Source organism: Chroicocephalus ridibundus, chromosome 29 (genome assembly GCF_963924245.1).
Source record: "Chroicocephalus ridibundus chromosome 29, bChrRid1.1, whole genome shotgun sequence".
Taxonomy (NCBI): domain Eukaryota; kingdom Metazoa; phylum Chordata; class Aves; order Charadriiformes; family Laridae; genus Chroicocephalus; species Chroicocephalus ridibundus.
In genome coordinates, this window is record NC_086312.1 from 841657 (window position 1) to 857301 (window position 15645).

The 15645-nt window shown below is 64.7% G+C and overlaps 1 protein-coding gene across 1 annotated transcript; it reads right to left on the bottom strand.

Moving 5' to 3' along the window:
* Window positions 1–930: 930 nt before the first annotated feature.
* Window positions 931–8132, bottom strand: CDC37 (cell division cycle 37, HSP90 cochaperone). The gene is made up of 8 exons (XM_063318985.1): window positions 7925–8132; window positions 6347–6628; window positions 6152–6257; window positions 5635–5750; window positions 3552–3674; window positions 2453–2635; window positions 2242–2313; window positions 931–1092 (listed from the first exon to the last, which is right to left on the bottom strand). The coding sequence occupies exons 1-8, from the start codon at window positions 8024–8026 to the stop codon at window positions 931–933; spliced, it is 1146 nt and encodes a 381-aa protein (XP_063175055.1). The 5' UTR covers window positions 8027–8132.
* Between the last annotated feature and the right edge of the window lie 7513 nt (window positions 8133–15645).

Sequence of the window (15645 nt, forward strand, 5' to 3'; positions counted from 1 at the left end):
TGGACCACGGGGCCACAGCTGGATCCAGACCAGGGAAACAGCTGGATCGGGGGCACACCTGGACCCAAACCTCGATGTGGGGGGGGCACAGCTGGATTGGGGGTGGGCACAGGTGGATCCAAACCAGGGAAACAGCTCGATTCAGACCATGGAAACAGCTGGATCAGGGCACATCTGGACTCAAAGCAGGACTGGAGGAAGCACACCTGGATCAGGGGGGCACAGCTGGATCCAAACCAGGGAGGGGGCCGGGGGGGGGGGGGCAACAGCTGGATCCAAACCGGGGCCCATTCTGGATGGGGGCACAGTGCAACTGGGAGCACAGCTGGATTCAAACTGGGGGGGCGCATCTGTATGGAGCCGCGGGCACAGCTGGCCCCACCTGAGGCGGGGAGGGGGCACCCCAAATCCCCCCCCAGGGGTGGTTTGAACCCTCCCTTCCCCCCCCCCCCCCCCGAGGGTGCCCCCACCCCCTTTTCACCCATGGCGGGGGACTCTGCATTGTCACTGCCACTCCCTGCCCCCCCAGCAAAATTGTCCCCAAATCCCCCCGCCACATCCCCCCGTCGTCCCCCCCCCACTTTTTCAATCTCTTTATTCACCACAACAGCCCCCTCCATGACCCCCCGGGGCCAGGGGGGGGGACACACGAGCAGCACAGGGACCTTCCCCAAAAGTCTCTACGGTGTCAAAAGCTTCAGGGGGGGGCACAAGGGCTGGGGGGGCCACGAGGGGTGGGGGGCGAGACCCCTTGACGCCCCCGTTTTTACGCTTTCTGCCTTTTTTTTTCTTTTTTTTTACGCTTGACACATTTTTTTTTTTGCTTGACGCATATATATTTTTTTTTTAAGCTTTACACCATTTGCGAAGGTTTACACCTTTGCCCCCCCCCCCCGCCCCGTGCCCACCCCCCCCGCCCCACCCCTCAGCTCACGCGGTTCCTTTCTCCTCGTCGCCGTTTTCCTTCTTGATTTCTTCGTAAAGGGCTTCGCCGCCGCCGCCGCCCCCCCCTTTCTCGGCCGCTTCCCCCCCTTTGGCGTTGGGGACCCAGAGCCCCGAATCGATGCAGCGCTGCATGTGGTACTTGGCCTCCTGCGAGGGGGGGGGACACGGCTCAGTGCGGGGGGGGGGGGGGGGGACACGCAGCTCAGGTGCGGGGGGACACACGGCTAAAGGGGGACGACGACACACGGCTAAAGCCGGGGGGACGACACAAGGCTCGGAGGGGGACATGAGGCTCAGGGGGGAGACATGAAGCTCGGGGAGGGGGGGGACACAGCTTGGGGGGGGGACGGGGACACGAGGGTAGGGGAGTGGGGGATACGGTTGAGGGGGACACACATGAGGCTCGGGGACAGGGGGACAAGGCTCGGGGGGACATGAGGCTTGGGGAGGGGAGGACACGGCTCGGGGAGGGGGGGGACACACGGCTCGGGGAGGGGGGGGACACACGGCGAAAGGTGGGGGGGGACACACGGCGAAAGGTGGGGGGGGACACGGCTCGGGGACAAGGGGGGACACATGGCTCAAGGACAGGGGGACAAGGCTCAGGGGGACACAAGGATCAGGAGAGGGGTGATGGCTCGGGGAGGACATGAAGCGTGGGGACGGGAGGGGACATGGCTCGGGGGGGCCACACAGCTAAAGGCGGGGGGGACACACACACGGCTCAGGGGCAGGGGGGACACACGAGGCTCACGGAAAGGGGGGGGACACGCACAGATAAAGTGCGGGGACACACAAGGCTCAGGGATGGGGGACAAGGCTTGAGGAGGGGACACATGGCTAAAGGCGGGGGGGGACACACACATGGCCAAGGGGGGGGACACACACGTGGCCAAGGGGGGGGACACACACGTGGCCAAGGGGGGGGGACGACACGGCTAAAGGTGGGGACGACACGGCTAAAGGCTGCGGGGACACACAACACAAGGCTCGGGGCGGGGGGGGTGGGGGGGTGGTCACTGCCCACTCTGCCAGACTGGGGAATGCCCCCCCCATTCCATGCCCCCCTGAGGGGGGGGGGCGGATAAATCCTGCCCCGGTTTGGGCGCCGCAGGGCTGCTTTCCCTCCTAACGCTCGGGAAAAGGGAATTTTTATATTTCCACCCTCGGAGTTTGGGGGTTTTTCCTTCTTTTTCCCCAAATCTCCTTCCTGGGGGGCGGGGGGGGAGGCGGGGGGGGAAATCGGGTGATGGAATCAATATGCCGGGGGTCCCGGGAACAGGATCAAATACTCACGGTGGGATCCATTTTGCTGATGGTGTCTTGCAACATCTGAACGTCTTTTACGTCAAAGCATTTCTGCAGCTCCTGCGAGGCCGAAGAAAAAAAAGGGGGGGGGGGACACGACGACGATGACGCACATGAGAAAACCCAATTTTGCCGTTTTCTCCCCTCTAAAAAAAAAAAACAAACCTTGAAGGGGGAGGGGGGGGGGGGTAAAACTCACAGGCGGGAGGGACTCGTAGACCTCCACGGGGTCCAGCCCGCCGGGGCCCAGGCGTTTCTGCCGCTCCTCTTCCTCGTATTCCTTCATCGCCTTCTCGATGCGCACCTTGGCTCGCCCCCGCACCCGCTCTTTGAAGGCTTCCAGCTCGTCGTTGAAACCCTCCATGTACTGCTGGTCGGCCGTCTGCGGGCAAAAAGGCGGGGGGGGGTGTCACGGGGGGGCTTCGCATGCCCCTACACCCCCTTTGCCCCCCCAAAAATCCAGCCTGGGGGCCCATCTGGCTGCATCTCCTGCCCCCCAGGCAGCCGCAGTGCCCAAACCCCATGTGTCGGGGGGGAAAGGCGGGGGAAGAGGGGGGGCAGGAGAGGGGGGGCCTTCACATCCCCCTATACCCCCTTTTCTCCCCCCAAAATCCAGCCTGGGGGGCCATCCGGCTGCATCTCCTGCCCCCCAAGCAGCTGCAGTGGCCAAACCCCACGTGTCGGGGGGGAAAGGGGGAGAAAGGGGGGGGAGGGGGGGGAGGGGGGGGGGAGAAGTGGGAGGGGGGGGGGGGGGGGGCCTTCACTTCCCCCTATACCCCCTTTTCTCCCCCCCAGAATCCAGCCTGGGGGTCCACCCAGCTGCATCTCCTGCCCCCCAAGCAGCCGCGGTGGCCAAACCCCACGTGTCAGGGGGAAATCGGGGGGGGGGGGGGGCGGGGGGGGAAAGCCAGGGAGAAAGGGGGTGACCTTTGCATCGCCCTACACCCCCTTTTCTCCCCCCAAAACCCAGCCTGGGGTCCCACCTGGCTGTATCTCCTCCCCCGCAAGGTGCCGCAGGGCCCAAACCCCACATGTCAGGGGGGGAAAAGGGGGGAAACGGGGAGAAATAGGGGGGGGAAACAAAGGGGGGAAATGGGGGGGGCCTTCGCATCCCCCTACACCCCCTTTTCCCCCCCCAAAATCCAGCCTGGGGTCCCACCTGTCTGCATCTCCTGCCCCCCAGGCAGCTGCGGTGCCCAAACCCCATGTGTCGGGTGGGAAAGGGAGAAAAAAGGGAGGAAAGAAGAGAAATGGGGGTGGGCAAAGGGGGGGCAAGGGGGGGGCAACCCAGCTCTCACCTTAATTTTGGTGAAAAACTGCCTGAAACAAGCCCTGGGATCCACCTTCAGGCTCTTGGCCAGCTCCAGGATGAACTGCATGACGATGGTCTGGTGGGCGACCTGCTCCATCAGGGCGTGTTTCTGCCGGGAGGGGGGGGGGGGGGGACAAAAAGGAAGGTGAGGACCCCCCCCAAATTCACCCCTCGCCACGTTCCCCGCGTTGGGGACCTCGTCCCCCTAAAATTCCCCCGTCTCCACACTCCTCGCGTCAGGGGATTGATCCCCCAAATTCCCCCATCTCTGTGTTCCCTGCATCTGGGGGGGGCTCATCCCCCCAAAATTCCCCCGTGTCTTCATTCCCTGCGTCGGGGGGGGGGCTCATCCCCCCAAAATTCCCCCGTGTCTTCATTCCCTGCGTCGGGGGGGGGGCTCATCCCCCCAAAATTCCCCTGTGTCCTCATTCCCTGTGTCGGGGGGGGAGCTCATCCCGGGGTTGGGGGGGCACGTGAGGGCTGGAGCTGCCCTGCTGCAGGGGGGGCTTAAATGGGGGGGGGGGGCTCCGGGAAAGCTGGGGGGGGGACAACTCTTGATCGGGGAGGGGGGCAACGGGACGAGGGGGGGTGGTTTTAAATGGAAAAAGGGGGGATTTGGGGGAGACATTGGAAAAAATGTGAGATATTAGAAGGAATTTGTGGGTGGTGACCCCCCCTCCACGGGTTGCCCGGAGAGGTGGGGGGTGCCCCATCCCTGGAGCCACCCCAGCTTGGACGGGGCTCTGGGGTGGGGGTGTCCCTGCCCGGGGCCGGGGGAGGGGGGGGCACTGGGTGGCGTTTAAAGGTCCCTTCCCAGCCCAAACCATTCCGTGATCCCGCCGTCTCCCGCTCGGCAGGATTTTGGGGGGGGGCTTGTGCCTCCGGAAGGGGGCTGGAGGCCCCAAGGAAGGGAGGGGGGAAATCCCTTCTCCCGAGCCACGGGGGGAGAGGAAACGGGCTGTGGTTGTGCCCGGCGGGGGGGTTAGGTGGGAAATCGGGAATAATTCCTGCCCCCAAAGGGCTGCCCAGGGAAGAGCCGCCATCGCCAGAGGGGGACACGGAGAGGTGGTGCCTGGGGACACGGATTAGCGCCGGAGCTGGGAATTTTTAGCTTAACGAGGGGACTTGATGATTTGAAAGGTCTTTTCTCCCATTCCAAGTCCCCGAAGGAGCCGATGGGACAAGTCCCCGATGCCCACGGAGCAGATAAAGGCAATGAGGGCTTTGGGTGGGAGAGGGAACGCCGGGACTCGGAGCTGCTGGGGACGGAGGAACACTTCCCCTCGGAGCAGGTTATGGTGGTGTAATTTAGGTTAACGAGGGAATTTGACGACCTTAAGGGTCTTTTCCAACCTCAAGGATTCTCTGATTCTATGATTTCACAATTCCCTGATTCCACGATTCGCAACTAATTCCCTGATTCTCGGATTTTTGACCAAAAAAGCAAATCCACCCACGGCGGAAAGGGGGTTGGATGGGACTTGATGATCGGAAAGGTCTTTTCTCCCATTCCAAGTCCCCGAAGGAGCCGATGGGACAAATCCCCGACGCCGACGGAGCGGATAAAGACGTTTGTCGCGATTCCGTGATTCACTAATTCCACCATTCCCCCGTTTCTTTTTGCTGGGGACTTCCCCTCTCCCTCTGAGAAATTTACGGAGCCTTTTGGAAACCTTCCAGAGGGGCTGGTTTAGGGTTATTTTTTTTCTTGGTGTGGCGAAACCGGGAAAGCCGGGATTTCAAATTCCCTGCCTGTTTTTTTTTTTTTTTTTCCAGGCGCACTTCGGGAAGGTGGAGCCTGTATCGCTACAACCCCACCGACGACGGGATGGGGGGGGAAAGAAAAACGGTGGCCATCAAATCCCTCAAATCCGGATTCTCGTGATTCCGCGATTCACCGATTCCGCCATTAATTCCCCGATTCGCGGATTTCCAGCAGAAAAAAAAAGCAAATCGACCCGCGGCGGAAAGGCCCGGTGAAGGGAGGAGGAGGACACAACCCAAAGCAGTAAGAGGGACTGGTTTCTATCCGTGCCCCCCCCCCCGCACCCCCTCGTCTTTTCTCTCACCTCTTCCACCTCCAGATCGATGCACCAGATGACTAAGTAATTAGCCGTCTCCTCGCAAACGAGGTGCGGGTTATCCGAGAGATATTTCTGGCTGTCGTCCCAGCGCCGCAGCATCCCTTCAAAGCAGGGCAGCCCCAGTTTAGCAGAGGATTATTTATATTATTTTTTTTCTTTTTCCCCCCACTCATTAAAAAAAAAAAAAAAAAGAACGGCCTCTAAATCTCCTCAGTAAAAAAAAAAGAGGAAAGGGAGGAGGTGGGCGGGGGGGGAGGGATTCATCCCATGGTTTAATTAAACCCCCTCCCCCCTATGGCGATTAACGAAGCTTGGCCGCGGCGGGGTGAGCAGGGGGAAAAAAAAAAAAAAAAAAATTGGATGAAAAATAGATTAAATCGTCAAACGGAGCGAGCGGCAACAGAGGGGGGAGTTCCCCGCTTGATGCCCCCCCCCCCTCCAGGAAGGGGGTACCAGCCCGCCCCCCCTCCCAAAACTCCCCCCCCCCGCCCCCAGCACTCACCGAAGTGTTTGATCTGCTTCTCGTATCTCTCCACGAAAGTTTTGTGTTTTTTCTCTTTCTGTTCTTCCGTTTCTTCCTTCTCCTCCGGTTTGACGTTGAAAACGCTCTGGGGGGAGCAGAAGGAGGTGAGCGTCCCCCCCTGCTGACCTGGGGAGGGGGGGGCCACAAAGCAGGGGGGGTCTCCCCCAAACCCACCTTGCTGAAACCATCTTTGCTGAGGGTGTCGACGTTCCAGGGCATGTTTTTCTCCTTCTTTTTCAGCTCCTCCAATTTATTCTCCCAGCTTTTCTCTTCGTTCCTCAGCTGCTGGGCTTCGGCTTGGAGCTTTTCCAACTCCCCTTTCCCGCTTTCCGGATCCCCCACTTCCAGCTCCTTCATTTTCTTCTGGCATTCGGCGAGTTTCCGTTTGCATTCCCTGCATCCTTTATCCAGCTCTTCTTTTTCCTTCTGGAATTGCTCCATCCGCTCCACGCGAGCCTGAAAAGCCACAGGATGGGAATCACATCAGGAGAGATGCCGGAAGGGGCATCGTTAACTCTCTCCCCTCGTTAGCCATGCTCCGGGAAGCCGGATGCGCTCTCCTGGGTCTGTTATCCCTGTGGAATAGGGTGAAGCCACTATGAGGGCAGACCAACGCCCCCAAAACAGCGGAATTTAGAGAAAAAATAGAGAAAAAAAATCAAGTTATTTCACACAGTTTTGGTTGGGAAGAGCTCAGGCAGCAGCTTCGTTCCCTCCCTCCGCCAAATCGGGGCCGACTCCAGAATTCCACAGCTTCCAAGTCCCTGAGGATCCAGTAGGCTCCAGTTCCAGAGAGCGTGGGGCCACACACAGCCCCCCCTCCCATTTACCACCCCCTCAAACTGGGAGAAACCCCCTGGAAGAAGCTGGGAGGGGTTATGGGAGCCCAGCCTCATCCCCCAGCCCCAGTGTGGGGAGAGACGGGGGGGGGGGGGGGGTCTGGGGGAGTGTGGGGCACCCCCCAAGAGCAGCCCCCAGTGGGAACAGGGAGGGGCTGTGCCCCCCCACGGGGAGCCCCCAAGGGAATGGGGATACCCCAGGAACCTGGGGGGGGGGGGGGGCTGGTTGCCATGGAAATGGGGGAGCCCCACTGTCCCATGGTGGGGGTCCCCACAGCTGGTCACCATGGGAACAGGAGAGGGTGTGTCCGTCGTCCCCCAACAATGGGGGGGGTTCCTGGGAGGGGGGGGAAACAGGTCACTATGGGGATGGGGGAACCCCCACCATGGGGGGGGGGGGGGGGGTCCCTGGAGCTGCTTGCCGTGGGAACAGGGGACCCTGCCACCCACCCATGAGGGGGGTCCCTGGACCAGTCGCCATGGCGACAGGGGAGACACACACATACACAAACACCCCCCCCAGGGGTCCCTGCAGCTGGTTGCCAGGGCAATAAGGGGAACCCCTCGCCATGGGGGCCCCCCAGGAGCCGGTCGCCATTGCAACAGGGGATTCCCCCGTCCCCCCCCCACCGCAGGGACCCCTGCAACTGGTTACCATGGCAGCAAGAGCCCACCACCCCCCTCCTAGGGTCCCTAGACCTGGTCCCCATGGCAATAGGGAAGCCCCCTCCCCATGGGGGTCCCTGCAGCCAGCAGCCATAGCAATAAGGGAAACCCCCCCCTCCCCATGGGGGGGTGTCCTTGCAGCTGGTTGCCATGGCAATAAGCACCCCCCTCCCCAGGGGGGTCCCGGGGCCGGTCGCCATGGGAACGGGCCTGCCCGGGGGGGGGGGGAGGCGGGCGCGGGCCTCACCTGATGCCGCCATCGGAAGAGGCTGGCGGTGTCGATGTTGGGGTGAGTTTCGTCCTCGTCGTCCGAGACCTCAATGTGGTCCCACACGCTGTAATCCACCATGGCGGGGCCGCCCCGGCGCCCGCCGCCGCCTCCGGCCGCTTCTCGAACCCTCCAGCGCCCGCCCCGCCGGCTTCCGGCCGCGACGCGCGCAACCTCCGGCCACGGCGGATGACGAATTTCCGGCCGCACCCGTTCTTCCCCTTCCCCCTCCCTCCTTCCGCGCATGCGCACAGCCCGCGTGGCCTCCTCGCCCGCCACAACGATGGCGGCCGTCTTAAAATGATACGCACGCCGAAAATAGAGGGGAGGGCGAGGCCCCCCGCTCGACGCCCCAAGATCTGGGGGGGCCGGGGGAGGCTGGGGGAGAATGTTTCCCCGCTCAGGCAGGGTCTGCCCGTCTCCCACGGCCAGGGAGGGTGGGCAGGGGCCCGCCAGCGGGCAGGCACTGCACGTCTGGGGACATGGGGGGCGGGAAATGGGGACACAGGCCCATGGGGGGACATGGGGACAGAGGGACATGAGGGGCCATGGGGATAGTGACACAGGGACGGAGACACGGGGGGACATGGGGGGACAGGGCCATTAGGGGGCATGGGGACATGGGGACATGGGGGACGTGGGGACAGGGCCGTGGGGGGACATGGGGACACAGGGACATGGCGACAGAGGGACACGAGGGGCCATGGGGACAGTGACACAGGGACAGGGTCATGGGAGGACATGGAGGGACATGGGGGGACAGGGCCATGGGGAACATGGGGACAGGGACATGGGGGGATATGGGGACACAGGGGGACATGGGGACACAGGGACATGGCAACAGAGGGACATGAGGGGCCATGGGGACAGTGACACAGGGTCAGGGACAGGGGGGGACACGGGGACAGGGCCATGGAGGGACATGGGGGGACAGGGCCATGGGTTGACATGGGACAGGCCCATGGGGACAGGGATATTAGGGCACATGGTGCCTTGGGGACAGAGGGACATGGTGGCACAGGGGCAGGGAGGGACATGGAGGGACATGGTGCCTTGGGGACAGTGGGACGGGGGATACAGGGACATGGGGACAGATGGACACGGGGAGACATGGCACCTTGGGGGGGACAGGGGCACGGTGGCACAGGGACATGGGGTGCTCAGGGACATGGGGACAGAGGGACAGGGGGACAGGGGGACAGAGGGACAGGGGGACACAGGGACAGAGGGACATGGAGGGACATGGTGGCTTGGGGACAGCGGGACAGGGGGACAGCAGGACAGGGGGACACAGGGACAGGGGGACAGAGGGATGGGGGACAGCAGGACATGGGGACAGAGGGACAGGGGGACACAGGGACGGGGGGACAGAGGGACATGGGGACACAGGGACAGGGGGACAGAGGGACATGGTGGCTTGGGGACAGCGGGACAGGGGGACAGCAGGACAGGGGGACACAGGGACAGGGTGACAGAGGGACATGGGGACAGAGGGACGGGGGGACACAGGGACGGGGGGACACAGGGACAGGGGGACACAGGGACAGGGGGACAGAGGGACGGGGGGACATGGAGGGACATGGTGGCTTGGGGACAGCGGGACAGGGGGACAGCAGGACAGGGGGACACAGGGACAGGGGGACAGAGGGATGGGGGACAGCAGGACATGGGGACAGAGGGACAGGGGGACACAGGGACGGGGGGACAGAGGGACATGGGGACACAGGGACAGGGGGACAGAGGGACATGGTGGCTTGGGGACAGCGGGACAGGGGGACAGCAGGACAGGGGGACACAGGGACAGGGTGACAGAGGGACATGGGGACAGAGGGACGGGGGGACACAGGGACGGGGGGACACAGGGACAGGGGGACAGAGGGACGGGGGACAGCGGGACACGGGGACAGAGGGACAGGGGGACACAGGGACAGGGTGACAGAGGGACATGGGGACAGAGGGACAGGGGGACAGAGGGATGGGGGACAGCGGGACACGGGGACAGAGGGACATGGGGACAGAGGGACAGTGGGACAGGGGGACAATGGGCCAAGGGGACACAGGGACACGGTGGCACCGGGTGGGACACATGGAGGTACTGTGGGGGGGGAGGGGGGGGCGGTGCTTGGGCGGGGGGGGGGGGTGTCCGGTGCTGGGGGATACTGGGGACACCGGGGGATGCCGGGGACACCGGGGGATGCCGGGGACACCCCCCCACCCCGGTGCCGGGGGGACACCGGGGACACCAGGGGACACCCTGGTACCGGGGGGACCCGGGGGGGACCCGCGTGGGGCCGGGCCGGGGGGGGATAGCGGGGGGGGAAGGTGGGGGCCTCTCCCGCCGCGTTTCCGCCGCCGCTGTCACCGGGCGCTGTCGGTGACACCGGGGCCGGTACCGGGGCCGCCCCCCGCCCCCCCCCCGCCGCCGCCGCCGGCAGCGAGGGCAGGTGGATGCCGGGGGGAGCGGAGGGAACGGGAGGCGGCCAGGTACGGGAATGGCACCGGGACAGGGAACGGGAATGGGAATGGCACCGGGAATGGCACCGGGAGGCACCGGACAGGGAACGGGAATGGCACCGGGAAGCACCGGGGCCGAGAAAGGGAACGGGGATGGGAATAGCACGGGGCGGCACCGGGACCAGGGCCGGGACCGGGAACGGAAACGGGAACTGGAATGTTACCGGGCGGCACCGGCACCGGGAACGGCACCGGGACAGGGAATGGGAACAGGAATGGCACCGGGAACGGGAACAGCACCGGAACCGGCAACGGAACGGGAATAGGAACGGGATCGGCACCGGGAATAGCACTAGGAACGGGAACAGCACCGGGACCGGCACCGGGACAGGGAACAGGAACAGGAATGGCACCGGGTGGCACCGGTAACGGGAACGGCACCGGGAATAGCATTGGGAACGGTAATGGCACTGGAACCGTGAACGGGAACGGCACCGGGAATAGCATTGGGAACGGGAACGGCACCGGAACGGGCACCGGGAACGGCACCGGGACAGGGAACGGGAACAGGAATGGCTCCGGGTGGCACTGGGAACGGCACCGGAACCGGGAACGGGAACAGGACCAGGACCGGGAACGGGACCGGCCCCGGAACCGGGCGGCCCCTTCCCCCCGAGCCGCCGCGATCCCGAGCATCCTCCCGTAACCCCGGGGGGGGGGGGGGATGCGGGGGGTGCCCCCCCCCGCCGCTGGCAGCACCGAGTACTCCATTAATTCGGTAAAAACCTCCCGAATCCGGCACAGGCGGCGGGGGGAGGGGCGGGGGGAGGGCAGGGACTCCCCGGTTCCCCCCCGCGATGGAACGGGAATGGGGGACACCCCCCCCCGAGGCCATGACATCCACGGGGACGCCCGGCCCGGCACTACCGGGGGGCACCGGGGGGAACCGGGGGGCCTGGTACTGCTGGGACCCCCCCCAAGCCCGGCCACCCCCGGGGCTGCCCCACACCGGGAGCGATGCCGGTGACAAGGGAGGTGACACCGAAGAGATGCCGGTACCGGCAGAGATGCCGGTGCTGTGGGGAATGATGCCGGTACCGGGAGAGATGCCGATGCCGTGGGGAATGATGCCGGTACCGGCAGCAATGCCAATGCCGTAGGGAACGACGTCGGTACTGGGAGTGATGCCGGTGCTGTGGGGAATGATGCCAGTACCGGCAGTGACGGTGGTGCCGTAGGGAATGATGCCGGTACCGGCAGAGATCCTGGTGCCGTGGGAGATGATGCTGGTACTGGGAACGATGCCGGTGCCGTAGGGAGCAATGCCGGTGCCGACAGAGACACCGATGCCCCTGGGGAATGATGCCGGTACCGGGAGTGATGCCGGTGCCGTGGGAGATGATACCGGTACTGGGAGTGATGCCGGTGCCGTAGGGAGCAATGCCGGTGCCGGCAGAGACACCGATGCCACAGGGAATGATGCCGGTACCAGGAATGATGCCGATGCCATGGGAAATGATACCGGTACTGGGAGTGATGCCAGTGCCGTAGGGAACGATGCCGGTGCCGGCAGAGACACCGATGCCACGGGGAATGATGCCGGTACCGGGAGTGATGCCGGTGCTGTGGGAGATGATACCGGTACTGGGAGTGATGCCGGTGCCGTAGGGAGCAATGCCGGTGCCGGCAGAGACACCGATGCCACAGGGAATGATGCCGGTACCAGGAATGATGCCGATGCCATGGGAAATGATACCAGTACTGGGAGTGATGCCGGTGCCGTAGGGAACGATGCCGGTGCCGGCAGAGACACCGATGCCACGGGGAATGATGCCGGTACCGGGAGTGATGCCGGTGCCATGGGAAATGATACCGGTACTGGGAGTGATGCCAGTGCCGTAGGGAACGATGCCGGTGCCGGCAGAGATGCCGGTGCTGTGGGAAGGGATGTTGGTGCCAAGGGAAATGGTGCCGATGCCGTGGCCAATCGATGCTGATGCCGTGGCCAGTGACACCAACGCTGTGGCCAGTGACACTGATGCCATGGCCGGTGACGCCGATGCCATGGCCGGTAATGCCAATGCTGTGGCCAGTGACACCGATGCCGTGGCCGGTGATGCTGATAGCATGGCCAGTGACACCAGTGCCATGGCTGGTGACACAGATGCCGTGGCCAATGACACCGATGCCATGGCCGGTGACGCCGATGCCATGGCCGGTGACGCCGATGCCACAGCTGCAACAAGCGTGACTGGGCTCAGCCTGGCACGGGCTGGGCTGCTGGGAGGGTACTGGGCGGGTTCTGGGGGGGTACTGGGGGGGTACAGTGGGTTGCCGGGGGGTGCCGGGGGTCTCCCCGCTGCCCCCTCACCCTGGGCTCTCCCCCCCGCAGGCGCCGCAGCCCCCCGGGAGGTGGCGGGGCCCCCCCACGTGGCCCCCGCGCCCTGAGCCCCGGCGCCGGGCGGGCACATGAGGAAGAGCCGCAAGGACCTGGCTGGGCCCCGGGAGCAGGTGAGGCCGCGCTGGCGGCACCGGGGGCACCGGGGGGCACCGGGGGGGCAGCAGGGTTGGAAGGGGGTGCTGGGGGTTCCCCACGGCAGAGGGTGAGGGGCTCCCGCTCGGGCGCTGTGCCGTGCTGTGCCGTGCCAACCCATGCCATGCCGTGCCATGCCACGTGGTGTGAGGCTCCCTGGCCGTGCCGTGCCGTGCTTTGCCATGCCATGCCGTACCATGCCATACTGTGCCATGCCGTGCCATGCCATGCCATATCACGCCGTGCTGTGCCACGCCACATGGTGTGAGGCTCACTTGCCATATGACGCCGTGCCATGCTGTACCGTACCGTGCCATACTGTGCCATGCTGTGCCATACTGTGCCGTGCTGTGCCGTGCTGTGCCATGCCATGCTGTGCCGTACTGTGTGGTACCATGCTGTGCCATGCCATACCATGCTGGGCTGTACCGTGCTGTGCCGTGCCATAGCGTGCCATGCCGTGCTGTGCCGTACCGTGCCGTGCCGTGCCATACCACACTACGCCGTGCCATGCCGTACCATGCCATGCCATGCTGTGCTGTGCCGTACCGTGTCATGCCATGCCACGCCACGCCGTACTGTGCCATGCCATACCGCGCCATGCCATACCGCGTTGTGCCATGCAGTACCGTGCCGTGCCGTACCGTGCCGTGCCATGCCATACCATACCACGCCATGCCGTGCCATGCCGTGCTGAGCTGTACCGTGTCATGCCATGCTACGCCATGCCGTACTGTGCCATGCCATACCGTGCCGTGCCATGCCGCGCTATACCATACTGTGCCATGTTGTGCCGTGCCATGCCATGCCATACTGTGCCATACCATGCCGTGCCATACTGTGCCGTACCGTGTCATACCGTGCCATGCCATGCCATGCCGTACCGTGCCATACCATACCATGCCGTGCCGTAACATGCCACGGCATGCTGTGCCGTACCATGCCATACCATGCCATGCCGTACCATGCCATGCCGTGCCGTACCATGCCATGCCATGCCATGCCGTGCCGTACCGTGCTCTGCTGTGCCATGCGCTGCCGAGCTGCGTGGGATGAGGCTCGCTCGCCACATGGTGCCATGCCGCACCATGCCATACTATGCCATACCGTACTGTGCCGTGCCGTGCCGTGCCGTGCCGTGCCGTAACCTCATCTGACCGACCCCGTCCCTTCCTCGCAGCCCCCCGCCGAGCCGCCGGCCCCCCCGTCCCCGGGGATGTTGGGTGCCGACCTGCACCGCGGGCGCCGGCGCCTCTCCGCCACCCTCCAGGTGCCCCCCTGGAAGCCCCCGGAGCGGCCACGCTCGCCGGAGCCCCCCGGCCCCCCGCGCCCCACCACGCTGCCCCTCCGCCCCCCGCCGCGCATCGCCGTCACCCACCCCGACCCCCCCAGGTAGGGACGGGGCTGGGGACGGGGGGACACAACACGGGGACACACGCGGGGCTGAGCCCGTCACCGCCGCGTTGGGGGTCCCGGTGGCATCGGGGAACCCCCCCCGGATCAATGCGGGGGACGCACTGGCAGCAGGGGGGGGACGATGCCGGGGACCCCATGGCAGAGCCGGGGTGTCAGCGGGTGGGGGTCCTGACGGGGGGGGGCCGGGGGGGGGACAGGGCTTGGGAGCGGGAGAGGGGACGGGATCTGGGATGGGGACAGTGTCCGTGTAAGGGACATTCCCTGGGATGGGGACATCATCCAGGATGGGAACATGGCCTGGGATGGGGACAATGGCAGGGATGGGGACAGTGACCAGGATGGGGCCAATTCCTGGGATGGGGACATTGCCTGGGAACGGGGACAGTGTCCAGGACAGGGACAGTGTCTGGGATGGGGACAGTGTCCCTGTAAGGGACATTCCCTGGGATGGGGACAGTGTCTGGGATAGGGCCAGTGACCCAGATGGGGACATGCCCAGGGATGGGGACACTGTTCAGGATGGGGACGTGGCCCAGGATGGGGCCAATTCCTGGGATGGGGACAGTGACTGGGATGGGGACAGAGTCCGGGATGGGGACATTGGCTGGGAACAGGGACAGTGTCCAGGATGGGGACGGTGCATTGGATGGGGACAGTGTCCGGGATGGGGACGTGGCCTGGGATGGGGACAGTGTCCATGTAAGGGACATTCCCTGGGATGGGGACAGTGTCTGGGATGGGGACGGTGTCTGGGATGGGGACAGTGCCCAGGACAGGGACATTATCCACAATGGGGACAGTGTCTGGGACCATGACAGTGACCAGGATGGGGACGGTGTCTGGGATGGGGACAGGGTGCGGGATGGGAACGTGGCCCGGGACGGGGACAGTGTCCATGTAAGGGACATTCCCTGGGATGGGGACAGTGACTGGGCTGGGGACAATGCCAGGGCTGGGGACATGCCCAGGGCTGGGGACGCTGGCTGGGATGGGGACATCGTCCGGGATGGGGACATGGCCTGGGCTGGGGACGGTGCCCACGCGGGTGACACCGTGGCAGCCAAGAGCGGCCGGATCCTGCGTCCCTGCTCCTCTGGCTGCCACCACCATGTCCCCACTGTGTCCCCACGATGTCCCCGCCATGTCCCCACCATGTCCCCACCGTGTCCCCACTGTGTCCCCACCATGTCCCCATGATGTCCCCGCCATGTCCCCGCCGTGTCCCCATCACGTCCCAACCATGTCCCCACAATGTCCCCATCGTGTCCTCACGGCGTCCCCACCGTGTCCCCGCCGT

Bases quoted from the DNA above. Each gene is read 5' to 3' on its own strand.
- CDC37 (XM_063318985.1), bottom strand. From the start codon at position 8,026: ATGGTGGATTACAGCGTGTGGGACCACATTGAGGTCTCGGACGACGAG. The intron at 3,675-5,634 runs GTGAGAGAAAAG...CCCTCCCGGCAG, and splicing joins TCGATCTGGAGGTGGAAGAG to AAACACGCCCTGATGGAGCA. The intron at 1,093-2,241 runs GTGAGTATTTGA...CCCCCCTCGCAG, and splicing joins TCAGCAAAATGGATCCCACC to GAGGCCAAGTACCACATGCA.